The 21,664-nt window shown below is 43.4% G+C and overlaps 1 protein-coding gene across 1 annotated transcript; it reads left to right on the forward strand.

The window, feature by feature from the left end:
• Positions 1 to 563: 563 nt before the first annotated feature.
• Positions 564 to 21,087, forward strand: LOC308170025 (uncharacterized protein; the record flags this gene model as incomplete). Its single annotated transcript, XM_080544756.1, has 16 exons — positions 564 to 582; positions 788 to 881; positions 1,364 to 1,451; positions 2,440 to 3,436; positions 8,668 to 8,761; positions 9,428 to 9,515; positions 9,784 to 10,141; positions 10,253 to 10,346; positions 11,002 to 11,089; positions 12,134 to 12,440; positions 12,930 to 13,023; positions 13,276 to 13,363; positions 14,319 to 14,640; positions 18,461 to 18,554; positions 20,001 to 20,088; positions 20,515 to 21,087. Coding segments are annotated over exons 1-16 (3,468 nt in total). The 5' UTR covers positions 564 to 581.
• Positions 21,088 to 21,664: the final 577 nt, after the last annotated feature.

Genomic DNA, 21,664 nt, shown 5'->3' on the forward strand with positions numbered 1-21,664 from the left:
GGTAAACAAAGAAAGAAAAGAGGGGGCCAGAGGGTTCACTCCGCATCTATTTCCGTATTTTCTGTCTTTAGACAAATAAGGACTGGGCTGTATAATAGGAGGGCTGTGAGCATATATCTATGTTATATTACAATATATATTGATTTGATCTGAACGTGTGTAATTTCCGCCACACAGAGCGGAGTATGTTTACCCGCCAATCGGCAAAAACAAAATACTTTATTTCAAGAGAGTGACTGCTACGCGCATGCGCAGTCTGACGAGATCCTCTTTCCTGGTGAATAATTGCCCATAAACAAACAGATTTGTGACACATTTTAACATAATCTTCCCACTTCGTTGTCCGGCTACTTTCACAAATGTATATGACGACAAATGAAACCTGTTTGCAGATAGAAACCCCTACAGTGGATACCTATTTCCCGAAGTGGATAAACGCAACCATTGGATTTAGACTAACTTCAACCATCTTCTAATTATAACAGATCTTGTCTTCTGCAAACCCCAGTTAATTCACTATCATGTCTGCATGAAGGATTGCAGCGATGGATGTGAGACTCGGGTCCGATTTCAACTACAAAAGTAAGTCAAATGTTCACATGTCGTTTTCAAACCATTTGCACAAATGTGTGTTGATCATGTTTACCATCATTGGGTTTGGGACGTCGTGAGTCGAGCTAGGTAGCTGTGTTAGCTACTCACTTACTAGCAGATCTGTTAACCATTTCACTTGTTCTACGATGATGATGGATTATTAACCATGTGCTTCATATTGTTCTGTGTTTAGTGACGGAGAATGACATCATACAATTGATACAGTTGCGAGCTACGAACAGTGCCATCTTCACTGGGAAGAGGAACACAGCTATGCCAGCATGGAGGTGAGAGAGAGAGGCATTAAACCCCCATGAATGTCACTACACGTCTCTTATTCACACTCACTGTATAGTTCCTTCCAAATAGTTGTGATTTGTTGTCTATTCTGATGAGTTAACAGATGTTCTACTGTTATTAAGCCTAGATAACTAAACAAAGAAAGAAGTGTGAAGTGAATACGAAAGTGGGTTTCTGTGAAAGGGGTTTGGGGGAAGTTGTGAAACATTGTAAAATACCTGTGGATATAGGGTTGGTTATGTGATCTCATGCTTTTCTTAATACTGACCGGTGGAGGTAGAAATCAGTGAACTGGCTCATTGTAATACATTATTTACGTTACATATATAACAACGTCCTCTGTCCTCTGATTTCTACCTTCACCAGCCTCCCCTGACACCGACAGCGTTTGATGTGTGGTTTTGTTGTTGCATTGTAAGGTACGACTATGAAACAACATTTCACTGAGTTCTTCCGTTTGATCCTGCAGAGCGATGTTAAAGGAGTTGGGTCTCCACGGAAAGCTGACAGCCAGGCAGTTAAAAAAGAAGTGGGAGAACCTTAAGAGGAAGTATAAGGTAATGAAAGATCATGAATGCATTCAGGGCCGACTCTAGCCCGAGGTCCCTCACTTTCACTCTCGGAATCTATTTTAGTAACTCCTTAGTTCTCAGACAATAACGTCAACGTTTTGCCCTCGAAGCTTTACTTCACACCCAAAGGAGCTATTCATTACTCACCATTTCATTAGATGTATTAGGATCCCCATTAGCTGATGTAAACCATCATCTGATCAATAGACAATTCCCTTTGTCATCAGACTCCTTTGTCTGAAATGGGTCATTTGAAAGGACTTAGGCCTAGTTGTCAAACCAAAAGTCTTCGGGCCAAACTTCTTATATTGTCATTCTCGTTTGTCATTGGCAGTGTTGCTTATTTTGTGCTCCACTGCCCACCATCTAGTTACAGAAAACCAAGTACTCCCTCTCTCAAGTGCTTTGTTGACACATTTTCCGCCTCCTGTTGAAGTGTATGTTTCCACTTTACAGTTTTTGTAGTTTGCTATTACAATTCCCCTGATGCCTAGCCACTAGGTAAAATATTTGATGCATGCGTTGTGCATTGGCTAATTAAGTGATGTTGTTTGAACCCTTTATACCACTACATTCACTTGTCTGCTTTATGCCTGAAGAAGGTCGATGACCGAAAGGTTGCGCAATAAACACAGTTTTTTTTGCACAGATTTGAGTGTGCGGATGCTGTTTTTTTGCACTGCTTCCCGTTGAACAAAGTATGCCAGTAAAATAAGACATTGGCTGCTGTGCTTCTTCAAAATATTTCACTGACACACATTTGTCATAGTTTTTTTGAAGGGGGGTGAGTTTTGCAAGAGAATTGAGTTTGGGAAAGATATGTGCCGGTCTTCACATGGTATTATTAAATTTCTCTCCAGTCACCACCACCTCTTATTGTAGGTCCACTTGTGTGATTCTTTTAACTGTGATTTATGAAGTGAACTATCCCTTTTAAGCTGATTTGGACCTTTTGGTTCCCCTTTTTGTTTAGGACTTCAAATGCCCTCCGTGTGGGATGGAGAACCAGGCCAACTCCCACTCCTGGCGCTGGTACCAAATCATGGACCAAGCCATGGAGGGCACTCTGGCCGGAACCGCCCGCGTCCTCAACCCCTCTCTGTTTGACATGGAGGACGACGACGCGGCGCCCTCGCCGATACCCAACAAGAAAGTGTGTCTGATGTCTGACGGGGAACGAGCGGGGAACATCTTTGAATTCTGGGCCAAGGCACAGCTCGGGGAGACGACAAAGCTGGAGGACATGGAGGAAGAGACTCCGTACACAGACGCCGCGACCGAGCAGATTCGGCGGGCCACGGTGGAGTGCGAGATGGCCTTGCGCGAGGAGGAGCAGAGGCCGACAGCGGACAAGGAGACAGGAACCGCTTCGGAAAACAAGGAGGCGGTTCGGAGGGCCACGACGGACTGCGAGAGGGCGTCGCGAGGGGAGGAGAAGAAGAAGCCGCCGACAGCGGGGAACAAGAGAGCCGAGAGAGCCGCGTCAGAAAACAGGGGGATGTTCAGGGAATACGAGAGAACAGCGGCGAATACGAGAGATGGAATGGCGGATGATGATGATGGCGATGATGTTGATGTGAGGCCCATCCTTCTCAACACCGGCAGGGACATACGGAGGGAGACGGCCGAGCTGGAGCGGCAGATCGCAGAACTCGAAAAGGAGAGGCAGGCGCTGGAGAGGGAGCAGGCCGAGTTCGACAGAGAACGGTTGATGATGGACAGAGAGAGGGAGGTGTTGAACAGAGAGAGGGCCGCCGTGGAGCGAAGCAGAGCGTCACAGGAGAAGGACAGGGCGGTCATGGAAAGGGAGCGGGCGGCCCTGGAGCGTGACAGAGCCGTGTTGGACAGGGACAGAGCGTTGATCGAGAGGGAGAAGGCCGAGCTGTTGAGAGAAAAGGAAGCCAGTGTGAAATGCAAGATTGTTGCCAGGAGCAACGGTGCAACTGACGCGGAGCAATTGGACTCGTCGAGTATAGAGAGGAGAGAGAGACTGCTGTCCTTATTCGAGAGACTGATTGAAAAGCTTTGAGGATAAGGCTAATCTGAAATGAAAGGTGCTGGGAAGTGATGCTGTGTGACACAAGACAAACATCAAACTATTCCATGATCTTATATTCATCCCAATATGAGCTGTAGTTGAAACCACTGATTAATGCAGCGACACACAATACTTTATACTGTAATTATCTCTTACATTACCAAATGCGGTCAGAATGTATGTCGATACATTTGTTAAACTGCACCTGGGCACTCTGTTGTGTGTGTTAAAGTTATTAAGACACGCTGTTGTAACTTTATAGGTTACATTATTAACGTAATATGTTACATGATTGATTGACGGTTAAAAGAGATTGATTACTATGTTACATAATTGATTGACAGTTAAGAGTTATTATTTATCGTTAAGAGAGTTAAAAAGAAGTACATTTCTGTTGTATTGGCTAAGAATAGGTAGAACTGCAGGTCCCAGAAGGCCTTGCGGCAAGACGTCATAGAAGTTGACAGTTTGTTTGTTGTTTTGAGAAATGCGAATTGTAAAGTCCGAATTGAAAGTGAATATCTAATAGCTCGTTTATTGTTTGAAAGTGATCAAAAGTGTATGCCAGCTGATTTTTTATATAAAGAACCTTTCGCTTTATAATCCAAAGTCCTAGCCATCATTTTTGAAGATAGAAATACTACACACACCACAAATACTACACACACTGCTCAAATGGGTTATACACTCCTTCACCCCTTTTAAAAAAACACATTTTTAACCATTCATTTTCAACTCAAAATTAAACTACAGCCTGGGTAACATACGTCACGTAGACCACTCTGCCCCAAAATGGCTGCTAAATCGTCTGCTGTATATAATTTTACAAAAGCAGTTACCTGGTTGAGAACTTTTCTCTCTTGAACGGGCAGCTTGAAATGCATTTTGAAAATCCAATCCTTGAAAACACTTTAGTCCTTAATCTTCACAATTCCATCGAAATATAAATCCCATGTATTGATAGAATAACGGTTTAGCGTCTGCTAATAATGTTTGTTCTCTAAGCAAGTATGCAAGTCTGAAAAGTAAAGTAGCAGAAAGGGCAAGCACACACCAAGTAAAGTTTCAAATATATTTTTATTATAAGCCATCAACAATCTGGCCCCCTCCTACCTTGCCGACCTCGTCCCCCTCCACACCCCCCTCCCGTTGCCTCAGGTCTGATGACCAAACCACCCTCAAGACCAGGACCAAGCTCCGGACATGGGGTGATAGGGCCTTTTCAGCCGCAGCCCCGTCCCTCTGGAACGCCCTCCCCAACCACATCAGACAGGCCAACACCCTGCCAACATTTAAACAGGCCCTCAAAACCCACCTCTTCAAGCTTGCCTTCTCCAGTTAACCCTCTCCCCCTCCCATGTGTCCCCAGCACTACCTTAATTAGGCCCCTATACTTTCTTTTATTTATTTTGTTTCTTTTTATTATTACTACTCGATCTTTTCAGTTTATAAAGTGTCTTTGAGTGTCTAGAAAAGTGCTATATAAGTCTAATGTATTATTATTATTATTATTATTATTATTATTTCCACATGGACATTTTGACCCCAGCCTTTCTCAGTGTGTGTGTGTGTGTGTGTGTGTGTGTGTGTGTGTGTGTGTGTGTGTGTGTGTGCGTGCTTGGACGCACCCGGGAAATAATGATCTCACACAGTGATTTTTGTGGATATGTTGCCTTAAAATCTAATATAGTATTTGAAACATTGGAACAAAACAAAAAGAGATAAGACCATGGTACTGTTCTGTAAAGTCAGAAATGCCTTCTAGATGCATGTTCATTTGAACAGAGACTCTCTTTTCGGCCTTACCTTTCATCAGGGAGCCCAGGTGCTCTTTATATTCCTTTGCAGTGGCATTTTTTACAATAGGGGCAGATGGGGCAGTGACCCACCAGGTGGCGGTGTGGTGCAAAACGCTAGTCACATCTGAACCCTGTGACAACATCTATTTTATATTTAATAGAAAATAGTGATTCAGTGGTGAAATTGGTGTGTATATGTATAATAAACTTGACTCACAATCCTTATAGTGCTGTTTTGGAGTAATTTCTCTAGTTTGTGTGTATGCTCGCGCTGCGGACTGCGCTCCCTGTCCTATCTCTTCTGTGGGGCAGCAGAGCACTCTGCCCCACCGGTGTTGCCAGATTGGGCGTATTCTCAAAGCCCACAGATCGACCACCGGCCCACAGATCGCTTCTGGGTGAAGACAGAGGTAGGGCGAGGCAGGCCGGGTAGGAGAGGGGAGGTGAAGGGAGGAGAGGAGAGGAATGTGAGATGTTAGGCGATAGGGGCAGACACGAGGGTCAATATTAATGTACTCGGGCACAGGGTTCGAGTTATGTGGGAGCCAATGGAGATGGTCTGAGGCTCTCTGAGCTCCCATGAAGGCAGTAAAATCAAAAATCTGTGGGGGTCGCTAATAATACATTACCAACTATTATTTGATCAAAATGTCAATGTAATGAATATTATTTAATTTATATTATAAATATTGTAAAATAAACACGTTTTCCAAAAGAACTACGCGCACCATTAATCTCCTGTGAATGACAGTATGCCTTTGACTGCCTGCACTTCACCACCAAGACACCATGGGGCGCAGTAGAATATTGTGCAACAGCAAAAGGTTGATTAATCAGCTGTGCGGTAAACCGTTGGAACACACAGTGCACAGCTGATTAATCAATTAAACCAATAGAGTGAGACACCAGTTGCCTTTCAGGAAGTAGTGAGATCGTGCACCTAGCCTATTATTGAGAAGCAAACATTCATTCATTAGCTATACAGGAGTATATACATACAGTAGTAGCTACCATGCCGCCCCAAAAAAGGCCACTGCTGCCGACCGGGTCATCAAGCCTAGAAAATTTCGGGTTTTTATCAAAGACAAAGTTGACCCTCTCCCGTTCATCCAATCTTGGATAAAGAAAGGACATCGGACGTCAGCATCATGGGTTCCAGGACCGCGACCGCAGCCTACTGAAAACAGACCACACAGGTCTCTCTGGTCTCCGGAAAGGTAAGGTGGCTTTGACTTTTTACTAACCTAGTGTACTAACCTAATGTATTTTTCGCTCCTTCTGTATAGCAAAAATAACACAATTATTGGCCGAGTTACATGTGTGACTATCGCTTTTATAGCTGTTGTTTCATGTGGGGCTGTTGATGTGGTGAAATGAGTAGCCTGCAGCTGTAGCGTCAGGATATGTTGGGATTTGAGGATGAGGATGATGTTTCGGTACCGGTACCGTTTTTAAAGTATCGATTTGTCACCGGTATCGAATAAAACCCAAACTGTACCCAACCCTAACTATATGTTTACATGCCAACTAATTAGCTAATTCATTTCTGTCATTTAGAGCTGAGGGGAGCAACAGAGAGACGGACAACAGGACAGCAACAGAGAGACAGACAACAGGACAGTAACAGAGAGACAACGGGAGAGGAGAGCAATAGAGACAGAACTGAATGCACTGAACCTTTTTTTTATTCTTTGCATTATTAACACTGTTGTGTTATTGTGTTATTAAAGTGTTTAAGTGTTTTATGGTAAAGCATTATGAGTGGTGTGTGTGTGCAGGGTGCTCGTGAGTTGTATATTTTGGGAAGGGGGGAGGCTTGTGTATGGGGGCGGGGGGTCCTCACACAAAGGAGTAGCCTAGGGCCACTGACCACCTTAATCCGCTACTGCCTATAGCTAATTAAAACTTGTAAGTCCCATCGCTGTGTGGGCATGATTCGCGCGTGCATGAGAACATTTCGCACTGTTATTTTGGAGACCCCCACAGAGTTCAGCTTATAACTCGAACCCTGCTTTAACTCACTAACTAACACCCCGGCTGGGATCGGCCAGACGCACCAGTATGTCGCCAAGAGTAAACCCTTTTAAGCCTCCTACATCAATTCTGACCTGGAGTTAGCAGGCCCCTTAACTCCATACACAACTCAAAAAACTCACTTCCATACTTATCATGAGCTGGTGTTAACATGGTCAGGTTGTTTTGTTAGGGTTGACACTTAAATAACTGTGATATATTGAAAGCTGAAGTAATCCTGTAAAAGGGGGCAAAAGCACTTCACTCCTAGGACACTTTCGGACACTTTTATTATAGACAAAATACATCCAGGCAGAATGTTTGCTGCTGCACTTGTAATAGGGTTAACATCACTGCGATTGGACATTAGAACAGAGAGCGGAGAGACACAGAAGTCAGTCTCAACAGCGAACTCTAGCGGCCGGTCGGGGTACTCCTCAAATAGTGACCTTTAGCGGCCGGTCGGGGGTACTCCTCAAATAGCGCCCTCTAGCGGCCGGTCGGGGGTACTCCTCAAATAGTGACCTCTAGCGGCCGGTCGGGGTACTCCTCAATAGTGACCTCTAGCGGCCGGTCGGGGTACTCCTCAATAGCGACCCCTAGCGGCCGGTCGGGGTACTCCTCAATAGCGACCTCTATCGGCTGGTCGGGGGTACTCCTCAATAGCGACCTCTAGCGGCCGGTCGGGGTACTCCTCAATAGCGACCTCTAGCGGCCGGTCGGGGTTACTCCTCAACAGCGACCCCTAGCGGCCGGTCGGGGGTACTCCTCCTAGCGGATGCTGCAGCCTGGTCTCATCCTCTCTGGTGTTATGCTAGCTAACAGGCTTCGGCTAGCCGCTAGAATAACGTCGCTGTCTTCGGCTAGACGCTTGTTGGGGTAATGGTTAGCCTAGCATTTATTTAACTGTAGCATTTTACAGCTGTGGACAGCTGCGCCACCGAGAAAACCCGATTGAAATCGACTTATTTTTGGGTTTTAAAAAACCTCTGGTCGTGTAAATGCGAAATGGATCCAACGGCAAGCAGCCAAACGCCTCCTAATGTCACTGTGGAAAACTCCTATAAAAGTAAACAACATTCTAACATTTCATAGGTGAAATGCTTTTACGTGCAACTGAACTGCCTATAAGGCTAGCTTAGCTTAGCAACATCCTGTTTAGCACCGCTGCTAACTAACCATTTGCATTCACTAAGCTCAGCAGCTGAAAATGTGACACCCCAGGCTAGGTACAGAGGCTAGGTACAGAGCTAGCTAACATAACCACCCAGGGTGATCTTCTGTGTTCAGACCAGTTGTCAGACATTAGCATTGACTGCTGATTGAGACACTCTTTTTTGCTCCATTTCAGTGACTGAAGAGGACGTGAGGAGGCTGATTGAGACCCGAGCCTCCAACGATGCTCTGTTCACTGGGAAGAGGAACGCTGCCAAGCTGGCCTGGAAGTAGGTAGATAGCCTAGGTTGATCTGTTTATTCCATATAAATGATGGCATGAATGACAACAACAATCAGCTACTCGTGACGTTAGAATTATAAGGTTCTATCTCCATTTTTGTCAAAATTTAGTTTTTTACATAATCTGATCCATTAGGTGTTTATTAATGCCTGTGTGGTGTTATTTTTAAAATGTTGAAATATTTGAGTTAGTAATTCATAAAATACAAAGGTTCCATCTCACAAAACATAATGGAATGTAAAAACTTTGACGCTCAATATCTCTGAACTACCCTAAACGGAGATAGAACCTTATAATTCTAAGCTCATGTACTGTAGAAACTATTAAAAGTAATGTCAGTGATTTCCTGCATGAAATCAATCAAGAGATGTCAGTGATTTCCTGCATGAAATCAATCAAGAGATGTCAGTGATTTCCTGCATGAAATCAATCAATCAAACAAAACATTGTTAATTGCACAATCACTTTTTTTCTGGGGGGGGGGAGAGACCAGTTAGAGAACAGAGAGTTGCAGTAATCAAGCCTGCTGCTGTTTGGTCATCATGCCTTATTGCTTTAGTTGTGATGAGGTAATACAGTTGCCCTACTTAAGTCTATTTCATTGAGAATAGTGAACATATCTCTGACACAGTGGCTTTTAACTCCATTTCCAGTACCATTTTGAGGAGTTTGGGTCTTCATGGAAAGCTGACTTCTGATCAGATCGCAAAAAAATGGGACAATCTGAAGACTAAATACAAGGTGTGTGCACGGTGTGTCTGTTCTGGAGGAAACGTGTGTCTGTTCTGGAGGGAAGACTGAAAAGCAAGTTTACACGTGTGACTGTCAGTTTGTATGTTTCAATCTCTCTCTTTGATCTAAGTGATGGAACCCCTCTAACTCTATATTTGGCCTTTGCTTTAAGTTTTACTTGAGTCTTAATACAGGACACTGATATCAGCGAGTAGATCATGGCCATATCCTGTAAGCCATGATCTCACTCTCCAATCCATTCCCTTTGTTTGTCCAGGACTTGAAAAACCCTTTCCATGGCAACGACAGTGTGGCAAGCAGCATCGCCTCCTGGCCCTATTACCACCTGATGGAGGAAGCCTTGGAGGGGCGTCTCTTCAACAGCTCCCTGGTCCTGGCACTAGAAGGTTTAGCTGACGATGACCCAGGTGCTTCCTCGCCGCAACCAAACGAGAGTGGGCAAGAGAGCGAAAACCCGGGGAGTAATGACATTCTGGAGTTCTTAATCAAAACAGAAATGGAGGAGGGTGTGGGGACAGAGAACATAGAGAACGGCGGGACGGTTCACGCGGACGCCACTCAGCCGGAGGGCGCCACGATGGGTTGGCGAAGGATGTCGGAATGCACATATAAAAGTAAGTCTACATGTTTGACTTGAAAGCCAAGAAAATGACCTACTTTTACTCTGCTGCTGATACATGTGGTTTGTTGTTTGTTATTGATTAACATTGATTGCTGATTGACAGTGACAGAGCCGGAGACTGAGAGACTGATAAAGTTGCGTTCCGTCAACGAGGCTCTCTTCACTGGTAGGAAACACACTGCCAAGCCTGCCTGGAGGTGTGTACAAACGCTACCTGATATACCTCCTGATATACTCTGCTGTCACCATGACGAGCTGTACTGTAAAAAACTATACTGTATTCCTCATTGTCCAACTGATGTAGAGGGTTGAAGAACATTATGCCACCTTCTTAAAATAATGGCTGTAAGTAAGTAAGTAAAATGTATTTGTACAGCACCTTTCCCAGACCAAGGGTCACAAAGTGCTTTACATATAGAGAACATAATAAAGAAGAAACATGATAAAACATAGTAAAAGAGCGAAAGCCACAGCAAGTTAAAATAGGCAGACAAGTGAAAATAAGAACACGTAACAGACAACAGGTGTACAACGATATCAACAGGACAGAAAGACAGGCTTTTTATTTGGGGCTTTAGTCACTTTCGAGGAAAATTATGTTTTTGCCTAAATATCATTTATTCTAGATTTGGTTCAGTTTATTCTGTTTTTCGCAAAACTTGAAAATATGACGTAAGCCGTTATTTTAAGAAGGTGATGATTATAATAACAATTGTCTGCTGGGCAATTGAAGAATGGTAGGTGTGAGATGCCATACATGCACTTCAAAGTATGACTGCATACATATTTGATATGGTCCCAACTAGACTTTACAACAAATGTGATTACCACTGTCTCTGTGTTTTCTTGCAGGGCCATTTTATTTGAGTTGGGTCTTCAGGGTAAGGTGACGACTGACCAACTTGCCAAAAAGTGGGACAACCTGAAGAGGCGATATAAGGTATAGTGAGAATGAATAGGTCATTTGTGTTCAGTCTGTGTCAAGTTGTTGTTTGTTTGTTTTTTACAACCACTCATGTGGATAGAAGAATCTGTTCATCTGTATGTTGTATTCAATTTGGCTTATGCTGATCTTTAATGTTGTATCCATTTTCAAAAAAAGTATATACAGGGTTCCTTGAAATCCTTGAAAGTTTGTGAATTTGAGAAAAAAAATCAAGGTCTTAAAAGTTTTTGAATATAGACATGGGTCATTGAAAGTGCTTGAATTCCCCTCTCTCTCTTTCTCTCTAAAAAAATAATATATATATACGTGTATATATAGTATATATATATATATTCCAAAATGATTTACTTAGCTGGTCAACTAGTAAATAAGTCTCTGTATTGCTTAACTTTACACATTTCACAATATGTTGTTTTGCTGTGCTGTGGTAGAGAAGGCAAGAGACCATCTAGTGTTCACACATTCAAGCCTCTCTTTTTAATTGTTGTCTGTGAGCAGATAGTTCCTATTATATAAATTCTCATCTAGATCTGTCTCAAACAATGCCGTGTTGGGCCCTTGAATTTGAGGGAATTGAGTCTTGAAAGGTGCTTGAATTTGATGTTTCAGAATGTGTGGGAACCCTGCATTTGGCTTATGCTGATGTTTAATTTTGTATCCATTTTCAAATTAAGTATATAGCCTTTTAGTTTTTAGTTGCTTGCTGAATTATAATAGAATCATGACATTTAAAGGTAAATGATGATTTGATGTTGGTATTTGATGTTGGTATGCAGCTTCATTATATCTAAATGAATTCACAGAATAACAGTTGTCAGATGACCATTGGCTTTTACACAGTGCTAACAAGTTGCCCTTTACATTTAATCCTCACTGGCCCCTTTATTCATGTAAACCTCTAATTTCTCTTCATTTATTCTTCATTTAAACCTCTAATTTCCTTATAATCTAACAACTCAAACAGCTAATTTCCCCCACTCATTTACTTCATGAGTGGATTGAAACCAACACACTTGTGTTCCTCTTCCCTCTCTTAAGGAGTTGAAACACCCGGCACATGGGATGGAGAGCAACCCCAGCTCCTGGCCCTGGTTCTACCGCATGAACGACGCCATCGAAGGCCGATTCGCCGGGTGCGCCCCGATCCTGACGCCCGTGGTAGAGGAGGGGGACGAAGAGTGCGAGCCTTCACCGCCACCCAGGAAGCGCGCCCGTCGGACACCGTTGAGAGGGGGGATGTCGGAGTTCTTGACGGAGTCGGAGATGGACTTGCTGGTGGAGACAGAGGACAGGAACGGAGCAGCCATGGGGGAGTACCACAGGTCCATGGAGTTCTCATATAAGCGTAAGCGGTGTCGTCTTTTGAAAGTTCAAAGGAATTGTCCAATCACAATCACATCATAAAAAGTGTTGACATTTCTGAATGGTGAAACCAGTCTATACACAAATGCCATCTCTACTTTATTCTCATAGTAATTGTTTGATTTTGAAGAAAAAATGCTTCACTGTGTCATTATATATGCAAGACACAAGTAATTGTCTTTGTTAAGAATTTAATGCTTTAGTCAGCTCCTTTTAGTCGCATTGTTGTCTTTCCATCAAGATGGCTTAAGTAAAGCTGGGTAATGCAGAAACAGACTTACACACTGGCTATATTGCTTTTCTCAACAAAATGACAAAAATGATTCACAATAATTTTACAAAAACGTGCATTAACAATGGAAAGGAGTTCTGTTGCGACTGTATCGGCTATCTAGTTTTTGTTATAAAGGTAACAAGTCACTTTTTGTGAACAATGCGATAATGCTAATGCTAGTCTCTGCTTGCATTACAGTGACTGAGGAGGACACCAGGAGGTTGATAGAACTACGAGCTTCCAATGAGGGTCTGTTCACAGGGAAGAGAAACACTGCTAAGCCGGCCTGGAGGTGAATCAGCTGTCACATATATTTACACGCCACTATGCCTTATACACTCAGTAGGTTATAAACTGTCTGTATGCCTTATACACTCATAGGGCTTTCACACCGGCAAAGAACCGTGCCGGTTCGCGTTCGCGTTCGGGAACCTCCGAACGTTGGCGCTGTCTGGCGAACGAGCCCGCGTGAACGTGAAACTGTCTGTATGCCTTATACACTCAGTAGGATGTAAACTGTCTGTATGTGTCCTTCTCTCTGCAGGGCGATAGTAAAGGAGTTGGGCCTTACAGGGAAGTTGACTCCAGACCAGGTTGCCAAAAAGTGGGACAATCTGAAGACAAAATTCAAGGTAATTATTTGTGTCTTTGTGTAGAAATAGACTCTAATCACCCCGTCTGTCAGAGCCTGTGTGAGAATGCTTGACAGGATGCTAGGAAGGTCATAAGATATATTTCATATTTTGACGCAAAACCAATAGTATGTTACAACAGGAAACATTTTGCTTATTACACTGATTTTAACTGGAGTATGAGAGAAACACGGTCTGCATCTGCACATGCGACACACGCGATTCCCGTGGCCCATCACCATGGGCAAAGGCTTGTCTTGGTAATAGCAAATAGTAGCTTGCTGGCTGGTGTATTTACGATAGGCCTGTATAAATTAGGGATGCACCGAATTGAAAATTCTTGGCCGAAGCCGAATTTAAGGAAACATTTTGGCCGAAGTTTTCTTTTTTGAAAACTTTTATTGATCACTTTTATTGGACATTCCAGCAGACATTAGGCTACACCAACAAAGCACAATAACTGAAAATAATAAGAACAGCATTGCACTGTTTGATCGCGTCATGACAAAAACGTCTACTCAGGGTTTTTCCTGACACAAAATGAGGTGTTATGACAGAGAAAGTTCCTTAGTCCTTGTTAATGACAGTAGTACCATGTCAGTCCAAAACCTATTGCTGACTGTCTGATCAATAGAACCTTTCAGCGATTGAAAACCCTAATAGACTTCAAAACCGATCATTTTGAATCAAGATGTAACACACATTAGGGGCGCTTAGGTGGCGTAGCGGGTTAAGCGCTGACCATGTAACCGCAGTGTCCCCGGTTCGATTCCGGCCCGGGACATATCCTGCATGTCTTCCCTCCTCTCTCTCTCACCCATCCTTCCTGTCTAAATCTTCACTGTAACTGTCAATAAAAAATGAAAAATATGAGTGGGACTGCCCCACTCAGAAACAATTACTGTAGAAAAAAAAAGATGTAACACACATTCTTCAACTTCCTCTGGTTGTGAAGGATCTGAAGTACCCGCCCCGCGGCATGGAGAACCAGACCAACCCAGCGTCCTGGCCGTGGTTTCAACTGATGAACGAGGCCATAGAGGGCCGTCTGGTGGGGAAGGCCCCGAAGATAACGCCCATATGGGTGAGTGACGAGGACTACTTATTTGCATCATCGCCCCCCCCGGCTGAGAGAGACTGCCCCCTACCAGAGAGGAGTAGTATTCCCGCCATGGAGGAGGGAATGGGAGCGATAGACACTGAGAGGGATGGAGCTGTCACGTACATCGACGCCAGTGGAGAGGAATGTCCGACACCGGTGGAATTCTCCTATAAGAGTCAGTGGCTTTCTTCATTCTTCCTGTTTCTGAATGTTATCTTTTCTCAAAGTGTGTGTGGTGCCTGTTGAAAGTCTACACACCCTTTAAAACTGCTCACCGTTTGTTGCCCCAGAGCCTGGAATTGAAATACATGTATTATTTAAGCAATATCACACGAGAGGGAGTGTGTTATACTGAATATCAGCACGGTCGTACCGAGTACCGAAAGGAGGTCTAAAAAGGTCTTAAATTTGACTTGTTGAAACTTATAGTTGGAACCCTGCACGCATTGCGGTGACAACATTATGTCTGTGGTCTCTCTTCACACTTGAGACAGACACCAGTAAAACAGGTTGTTGCAAGATTTGCAAGGCAAGTGTTGGTCAGTTGGAACACTAGCACACCGCAGCCTCCCAGGGCCCCAACCTGGTACCAGACAATCACCTACAGCAGGCCTATTCAATTAGCGGCCCACGGGCCGCATGCGGCCCAGACGCGACCCCCGATTGGCCCAGCCATAAAAGTAGAGAAAAACGTATTTCGCGAGTGTTCATACTGTAGCGAACGGAGACTTGGTAGTGTAACTCGCCCCATGCGGGAATCGAACCCCGATCTCCCGCATAAACGACGACCGCGCTAACCATTAGACCAAGATAGTTAACTCCCTTGGTGGAGCTGTTAACGGGCCTCATACAGGATCGTTACCATACAATAGTAGCCTACAGAACGTGAATATAACACCAGGGCTCTCAAATGTCACGCATTGGGCGTGGCAAGGTGTGACGTGTGAGCGTGTGAACAGTCAACCCAATCAGGGCATTGTTTAATATAACGTTGCTAGACACACTTTAACAAACAATGCCCTGATTGGGTTGACTGTTGCTAGAGCGTTATATTCACGTTCTGTAGGCAGGCTAGCTAGAAGTCCGATATCAACTCCAAAAATGTCTTCGACTTTCTCCACCCTGAAACGCAAAATTGACGATGAAAACCGTCGGTTTAACCCTGCCTGGACTGAAAAATACGTGTTTATTTTACCACAAAGTCCAAATGCCAAACCGATGTGTTTAATATGCAATGAGTGCGTTGCGGTACTTAAAGATTACAATATTCGGAGGCACCACATGGAGAAACACCCGACTTTCCGGGCCAACTTTCCAGAGGGATCTCAGGAGAGGGCTGCAAAAGTGCAGAGTTTGATTGCATCCTACAATCGGAGCTGTACAACGATGGTACGGACATGCACAGCCCAAGAGAGAGGTACAGCAGCATCCCTTCGTGTTTCCTGGATCTTAGCAAAGAAGAAAAGGCCATTCACTGATTCTGAAACCATGAAAGACTGTATGCTGGCCGTCATAGATGAAGTGATAATTGACAGCAAAATTAAAACGAGTGTGTCATCTGCTATTAAAAACGTTCCCCTGTCAGACACTTCAAACATTCGCAGGGTTGAAATTCTTGCTACAGATGTGTTTGAAACACTGTTAAAAGAACTGAAGAAAGCTGATGTTATGTCTATAGCAGTAGACGAGTCCACAGACAGAACCGATATCGCACAATTGTGCATATATGTCCGTTTTTTTGACGGCAAATGCTTCCGAGAGGAATTGCTCGGTTTACTGCCGTTAGAAGGACACACAACTGGCGAGATAGTCTTTAAGAACATTTCAGAATTTTTCAAAGACAATGGTCTAGATATGAAGCGTGTGGGAATGCTTGTGACGGATGGGGCTCCATCCATGACAGGGAGAGTAAATGGTTTGACAGCACGCTGGTCCGCTGTTGCACCTCAGATAACATCCTTACACTGCATTGTGCATCAGACGGTGTTGTGCGCAAAACTCAGCGGGGAGCTTAAAACAACAATGGACAACGTGATGGCTACAATTAATTTTATTCGCTCCACTTCGAGCCTCCAACATCGCTTATTCCGCAAGCTGCTGTCAGAAATGTCTGCTGAGCACCACGACCTGCTTTTGCACAACGACGTCAGGTGGCTGTCCAAAGGCAAGGCACTGGAGCGTTTCTGTGATCTCAGAGAGGAGATTACAACTTTCCTCCGCAGCAGCAAGCAAACGAAGGCAGAAACACACTTGAATCGCATACTGGACGACAACTTCATGGCTGATGTCTGCTTTCTGAGCGACATGTTCAAACACCTGAATGACCTAAATGTGGGGCTACAAGGCAGAGACAAAACTGTGATTGATCTTGTGGAACAGACGCGCGCGTTTCAAATCAAACTGGACCTTTTCGCGGCCGACTTGTGCACCGGCAGAATGCTGCATTTTCCAACGCTCCGCAAATGCGTCTCATCCCCGGCACAAATCACAGATGTGATGACTGATTTCATTGCGAGGTTGAAAGAGAACTTTGCTGGTCGACTGGATGGGCTTGCTCTGCCCGCAGAGGTGATGGGCTTTGCCAGAGACCCGTTCACTGCTGCAATAGAAGGGGACTTATCCACCAGAGGAAAGGGAGTGGTGCCTTCCATCGACGAGGGGAAATTCGTACTTGAACTTGTTGACATGCAGTCATCCTTAACCATGGCACAGGAGCTTCGCACTAATGGACCTGCGAAGTTTTGGAGTGATGTCAACGTGCACCAGTTCCCTAACATTAAGAAAGTAGCAATCCATGTGCTCAGTATGTTTGGATCAACATACACCTGTGAAGCAAGCTTTTCACACATGAACACAATAAAAAGCAGCTCTCGTTGTTCTCTGACTAACAGTACTCTTCACCAATGCCTTCGGATTGCATTGACATCTTATGAGCCAAATGTCACTGCTCTTGTTCAGAATAAAAAATGTCACTTCTCACACTAAGAAAGTCAGCGGGGTAAGATTAGATTAGATTAGATTCAATGTTATTGTTTAACTGTAACTGTAACTTGTTTAATTGTGCACTCAAGGCATTGATGGTTATTTTCATTCAGTTAAAAGCACTTTGTGATGTGCCTGGGTCAGCTATGACCAAAATGTTTATTTTACAAAAGGACTTTTTTATTTATTTGTATATGTACACTTTTTTATGCACTTTGAGATGTGCATGGGTCAGTTGAGACCAAAATTTTGTTGTTTTACCTAAAAAATTAAAAAAAGTATTGATATTAGGTTCTGTTCAATTACAGCTCTTTTATTGTGTTCAGCTATGACCAAAATGTTTATTTTACAAAAGGACTTTTTTTTTATTGGTATACTACTGTACACTTTTTTATGCACTTTGAGATGTGCATGGGTCAGTTGAGACCAAAATGTTGTTGTTTTACCTAGAAAGTGAAAAAAGTATTGCTATTAGGTTCTGTTCAATTACAGCTCTTTTATTGTGTTCAGTCAAGTCTTTTTGACGTGCCTGTGTCAGATGTTACCTAATTTAAAAGGAAAACTATAAATAAACTGCTTGTATTTCATTAGGCCTACATTCATTTGTGTTGGTTTGAAATGTGTCATTACCTGGTGCCTAGGCTACTGGTCGCTGAAAATGTCTGGCCCAGCAAAATTTCTTGGTTTTCAAATCTGGCCCAACTGAATTTGTAATTGAATACCCCTGACCTACAGTATATTGGAAATGTGTATAAATCTGTATTTAAGCTATTCTTTCACAAGTGTTGTTCCCAAATAAGAGTCTTACTTTGCAACAATTGTACCCTCTCTCAACAATCAGACTTCAAAAAAATGTGTTAGATTCAGTTATTTTAATCCCCATTTTGGCTTTTATGCTTGGTAGACTAATGATGTTTAGACAGAGGTGGGTGGTTGGTTGATACAGTACACCATTGAGCTGAAGCCTGTCCGTGTGCTAGTTCTGTTTCACAGTTTGTGTGTTTTGATGATAGTGACGGAGCAGGACACAAGGAAACTGATCAAGTTGCGAGCTGCTAACGAGGTTCTCTTCACCGGGAGGCGAAATGCTGCAAAGGCTGCATGGAAGTAAGTGGGATTTAAGTCAAATCATATATATATAATTGTATATAATTATAATTAGGCCTATATATAATTACAATTATATATATAATTGTATTTGTATTATAATTAGTTTGTTTGTTTGTTTAGTTAAAAATACATTATTTATTTTCTGTTTAGTTAAGTTAACTACAAATCCTGTTTATGTCTGTATTCAATTGTTAGGGATAGGGTGGTGGGAGGGTGAACAAGGTGAAAAATGTTTGCCACGTTTTAAATTGTGATTCAATGTACAATTTGATGTGATTTGCAAACTGAAAATCTATAAATATATTGTTGAAAAATAAAATAAAATAAGAAACTAGATGATGTATAGGTCACTCTTTAGAAATGTCGGTAAGCTCTTTACATTACAGCTCGGAATAAATAGGTAATAACATGGTAATAACCATGGAACTTACCAGTAATTACCCAGTAGTTACCAGTAACAAGAAAGACAATGACCCTGTTATGATGTGGTAGGGTTGGGATGTACTTTCCATGTCATTATTTTTGCATAAAATATGTTTGAACCGAGCAGTTAGTTACTATGAAATAACGTGGTATCAGAGTTGTAAAATGCTGTATTACCTGTTGCATTCTGTTCTACTCCTGGGGGGGGGCGTTAGTTGAGCAGTTTTCTGGCCTGTGGGTAGAAGCTGTTCCAGAGCTGTTACATAGCCTGTTGGTCTGCATGCTCTGGATGCCAGAAGGCAGCAGGGAGAACTGTGGGTGACCTGGTTAGGTGGTCTGACTGACCTCATCTCTTTTCCTGTGTGTGTGTGTGTGTGTGTGTCCAATCATATCACAGCAAAAGTCACTACAGGCAGAAAACTCTGACAAACAACGCTAATATCGCAAATATCTGATGGTGAAAAGCTTCTAGACAAAATATTCTGGTCATCTTTAAAAAAAAAAACATCGCTAATATCTGATGGTGAAAAGCTTCTAGACAGGGGCGCTTAGGTGGCGTAGTGGATTAAGGGCTGACCATGTACCGCAGGGCTCCCGGTTCGATTCCAGCAGCGGACATATCCTGCATGTCATCCCTTCTCTCTCTCTCACCCATCCTTCCTGTCATAATCTCTACTATATCTGTTATTAAAAAGAAAAATATGAGTGGAACTGCCCCACTCAGAAAAAATAACTCTTAATCTTTAAAAAACATGTTTTACTTGTATTACTTGTATTACATGTATTACTTCAGAAATTTGAACTCCCACCATTGTAAGTCATTGAATGTCATTCAGTCGCGGTCAGTCAGTCACTGTCAGTGAAGAATTTGAGCGAGCGTTGTTTGTTTGTCTGAGTTTTCAAAGGGGGCGTGGCTTAGCGATAGGTCTATTACCATGCTATTACTGACTTAGTCCTGCTAATGTAACGTATAATGTAAAGTGCTCCCGAAACGTCTCATCAGACTCTGTTTTTCTGCAGGGCCATCTTAAAGGAGCTGGGACTGTTGGGAAAGGTGTCAACATACCAGGTGTCCAAAAAGTGGGACAACTTAAAGAGGAGATATAAGGTAATGTATGTTTTATTAGTGTGTGACAGAGAAGGAACTTCAGCACATTTGCACCTTTATCTTTCCTCCCATTTTGACCTGAAATTGAAGACAACTCATCCATATAGTTTTTACGCTCTTATCTGCGCACGCAAACACACACACATACACACACACATACAGTGCCATGCATAGGTGATGGCAGTGAAGCATTTTTTCTTCTTTTGGCTCTTGATACAAATAGTATCAAGAGCCTACTATTAAAGCCTACTATTAAGCCTACTATTAAATAGTAGTAATAATAAAAAGAAACAAAAAATAAATAAAACAAAGTATAGGGGTCTAATTAAGGTAGTCCCTGGGGACACATGGGAAGGGGGTAGTACACAATGTACTACTATATACTGTATACCACGTTTTGATCAACACATCCCTTCTGCCCCCTAGGACCTGAAGTACCCTCCTGTGGGCATGGAGAGCATGGCGGACAACGCCGCCTCCTGGCCCTGGTTCTACCTCATGAACGAGGCCATGGAGGGCCGCCTGGCCGCCAGCGCCCCCGTCCTGACCCCCATCACCCAGGACGACGAACATGACACGCCGCTGCGGAGCCGAGGACGCCCGGCCCAGGACAACAGGGACTCCCTCTTGGACTTCGATCAAGAGATGTACACAGACCCGGCCACAGAGGAGTGCCACAGGGCGACGGCGGAGTGTGAGAGGGCCTTACGGGAGGAGCGGTTAGGGAGGGGGGCGACAGCGACAGGGGGCGCAGACAACAAGGGAGCGTCGCTGGAGAGAGAGTGGGAGATGGTGGGGATGGAGAGGGCCGCGTTGGAGAGGGATAGAGTGTTGCTGGATAGCGAGAAAGCGGTTTTGGAGAGAGACAGAGTGGTGTTGGAACAGGACAGGGCGGCGCTGATGAGCGAGAGAGAAGCCTTCGAGAACGAGAGGGCGGCCATGATGAATGCTGTTACAGTGGTGCACCCAGGACACCTCCACTCAGCCATGGGGATGTAAGGTTACCTTCCCCAACGGGGGAAGGTGTGAATAAACAATCATCCAGCTCAATGGGGAAAAAACCACACAAGGATTATGGTTTCGAAATTGATGAATGAGAGACTTAAGACAATTCACTTAGAAAACAGACTTTTACAGCATGTTTTCACCTTATCAGCTAGAATCAAAACATCTACTCCTATACTCTAGCTCTATCCAGGATCATGAGAAAAGAAGATTGTTCCGAGATTGTGCTGATTGACGCAATCAAAACATTGGATTTTATTTGTTTATTCAACAAACGAGTTGAAGATTTTTGTCTACATTGTGCGTTTGTTTTGAGTAACATTAAGAGAATGGACCTATCGCTAAGCCACGCCCCAAAATAGACATTGTCCAATCATATCACAGCAAAAGTCACGACAGGCAGAAAACTCGGACAAACAACTCGCTAATATCTGATAGTGAAAAGCTTCTAGACAAAATAATCTTGTCATCTTTAAAAACAAAAATACATGTCTATTACTTGCTGTGGTGAATCAGAAATCAGAAATGTGCCAACTCCCACCATTGTAAGTCATTGAATGTCATTCAGTCA

The sequence above is a fragment of the Nansenia antarctica genome, assembly GCF_963989245.1.
Source record: "Nansenia antarctica genome assembly, chromosome: 14".
Classification (NCBI taxonomy): domain Eukaryota; kingdom Metazoa; phylum Chordata; class Actinopteri; order Argentiniformes; family Microstomatidae; genus Nansenia; species Nansenia antarctica.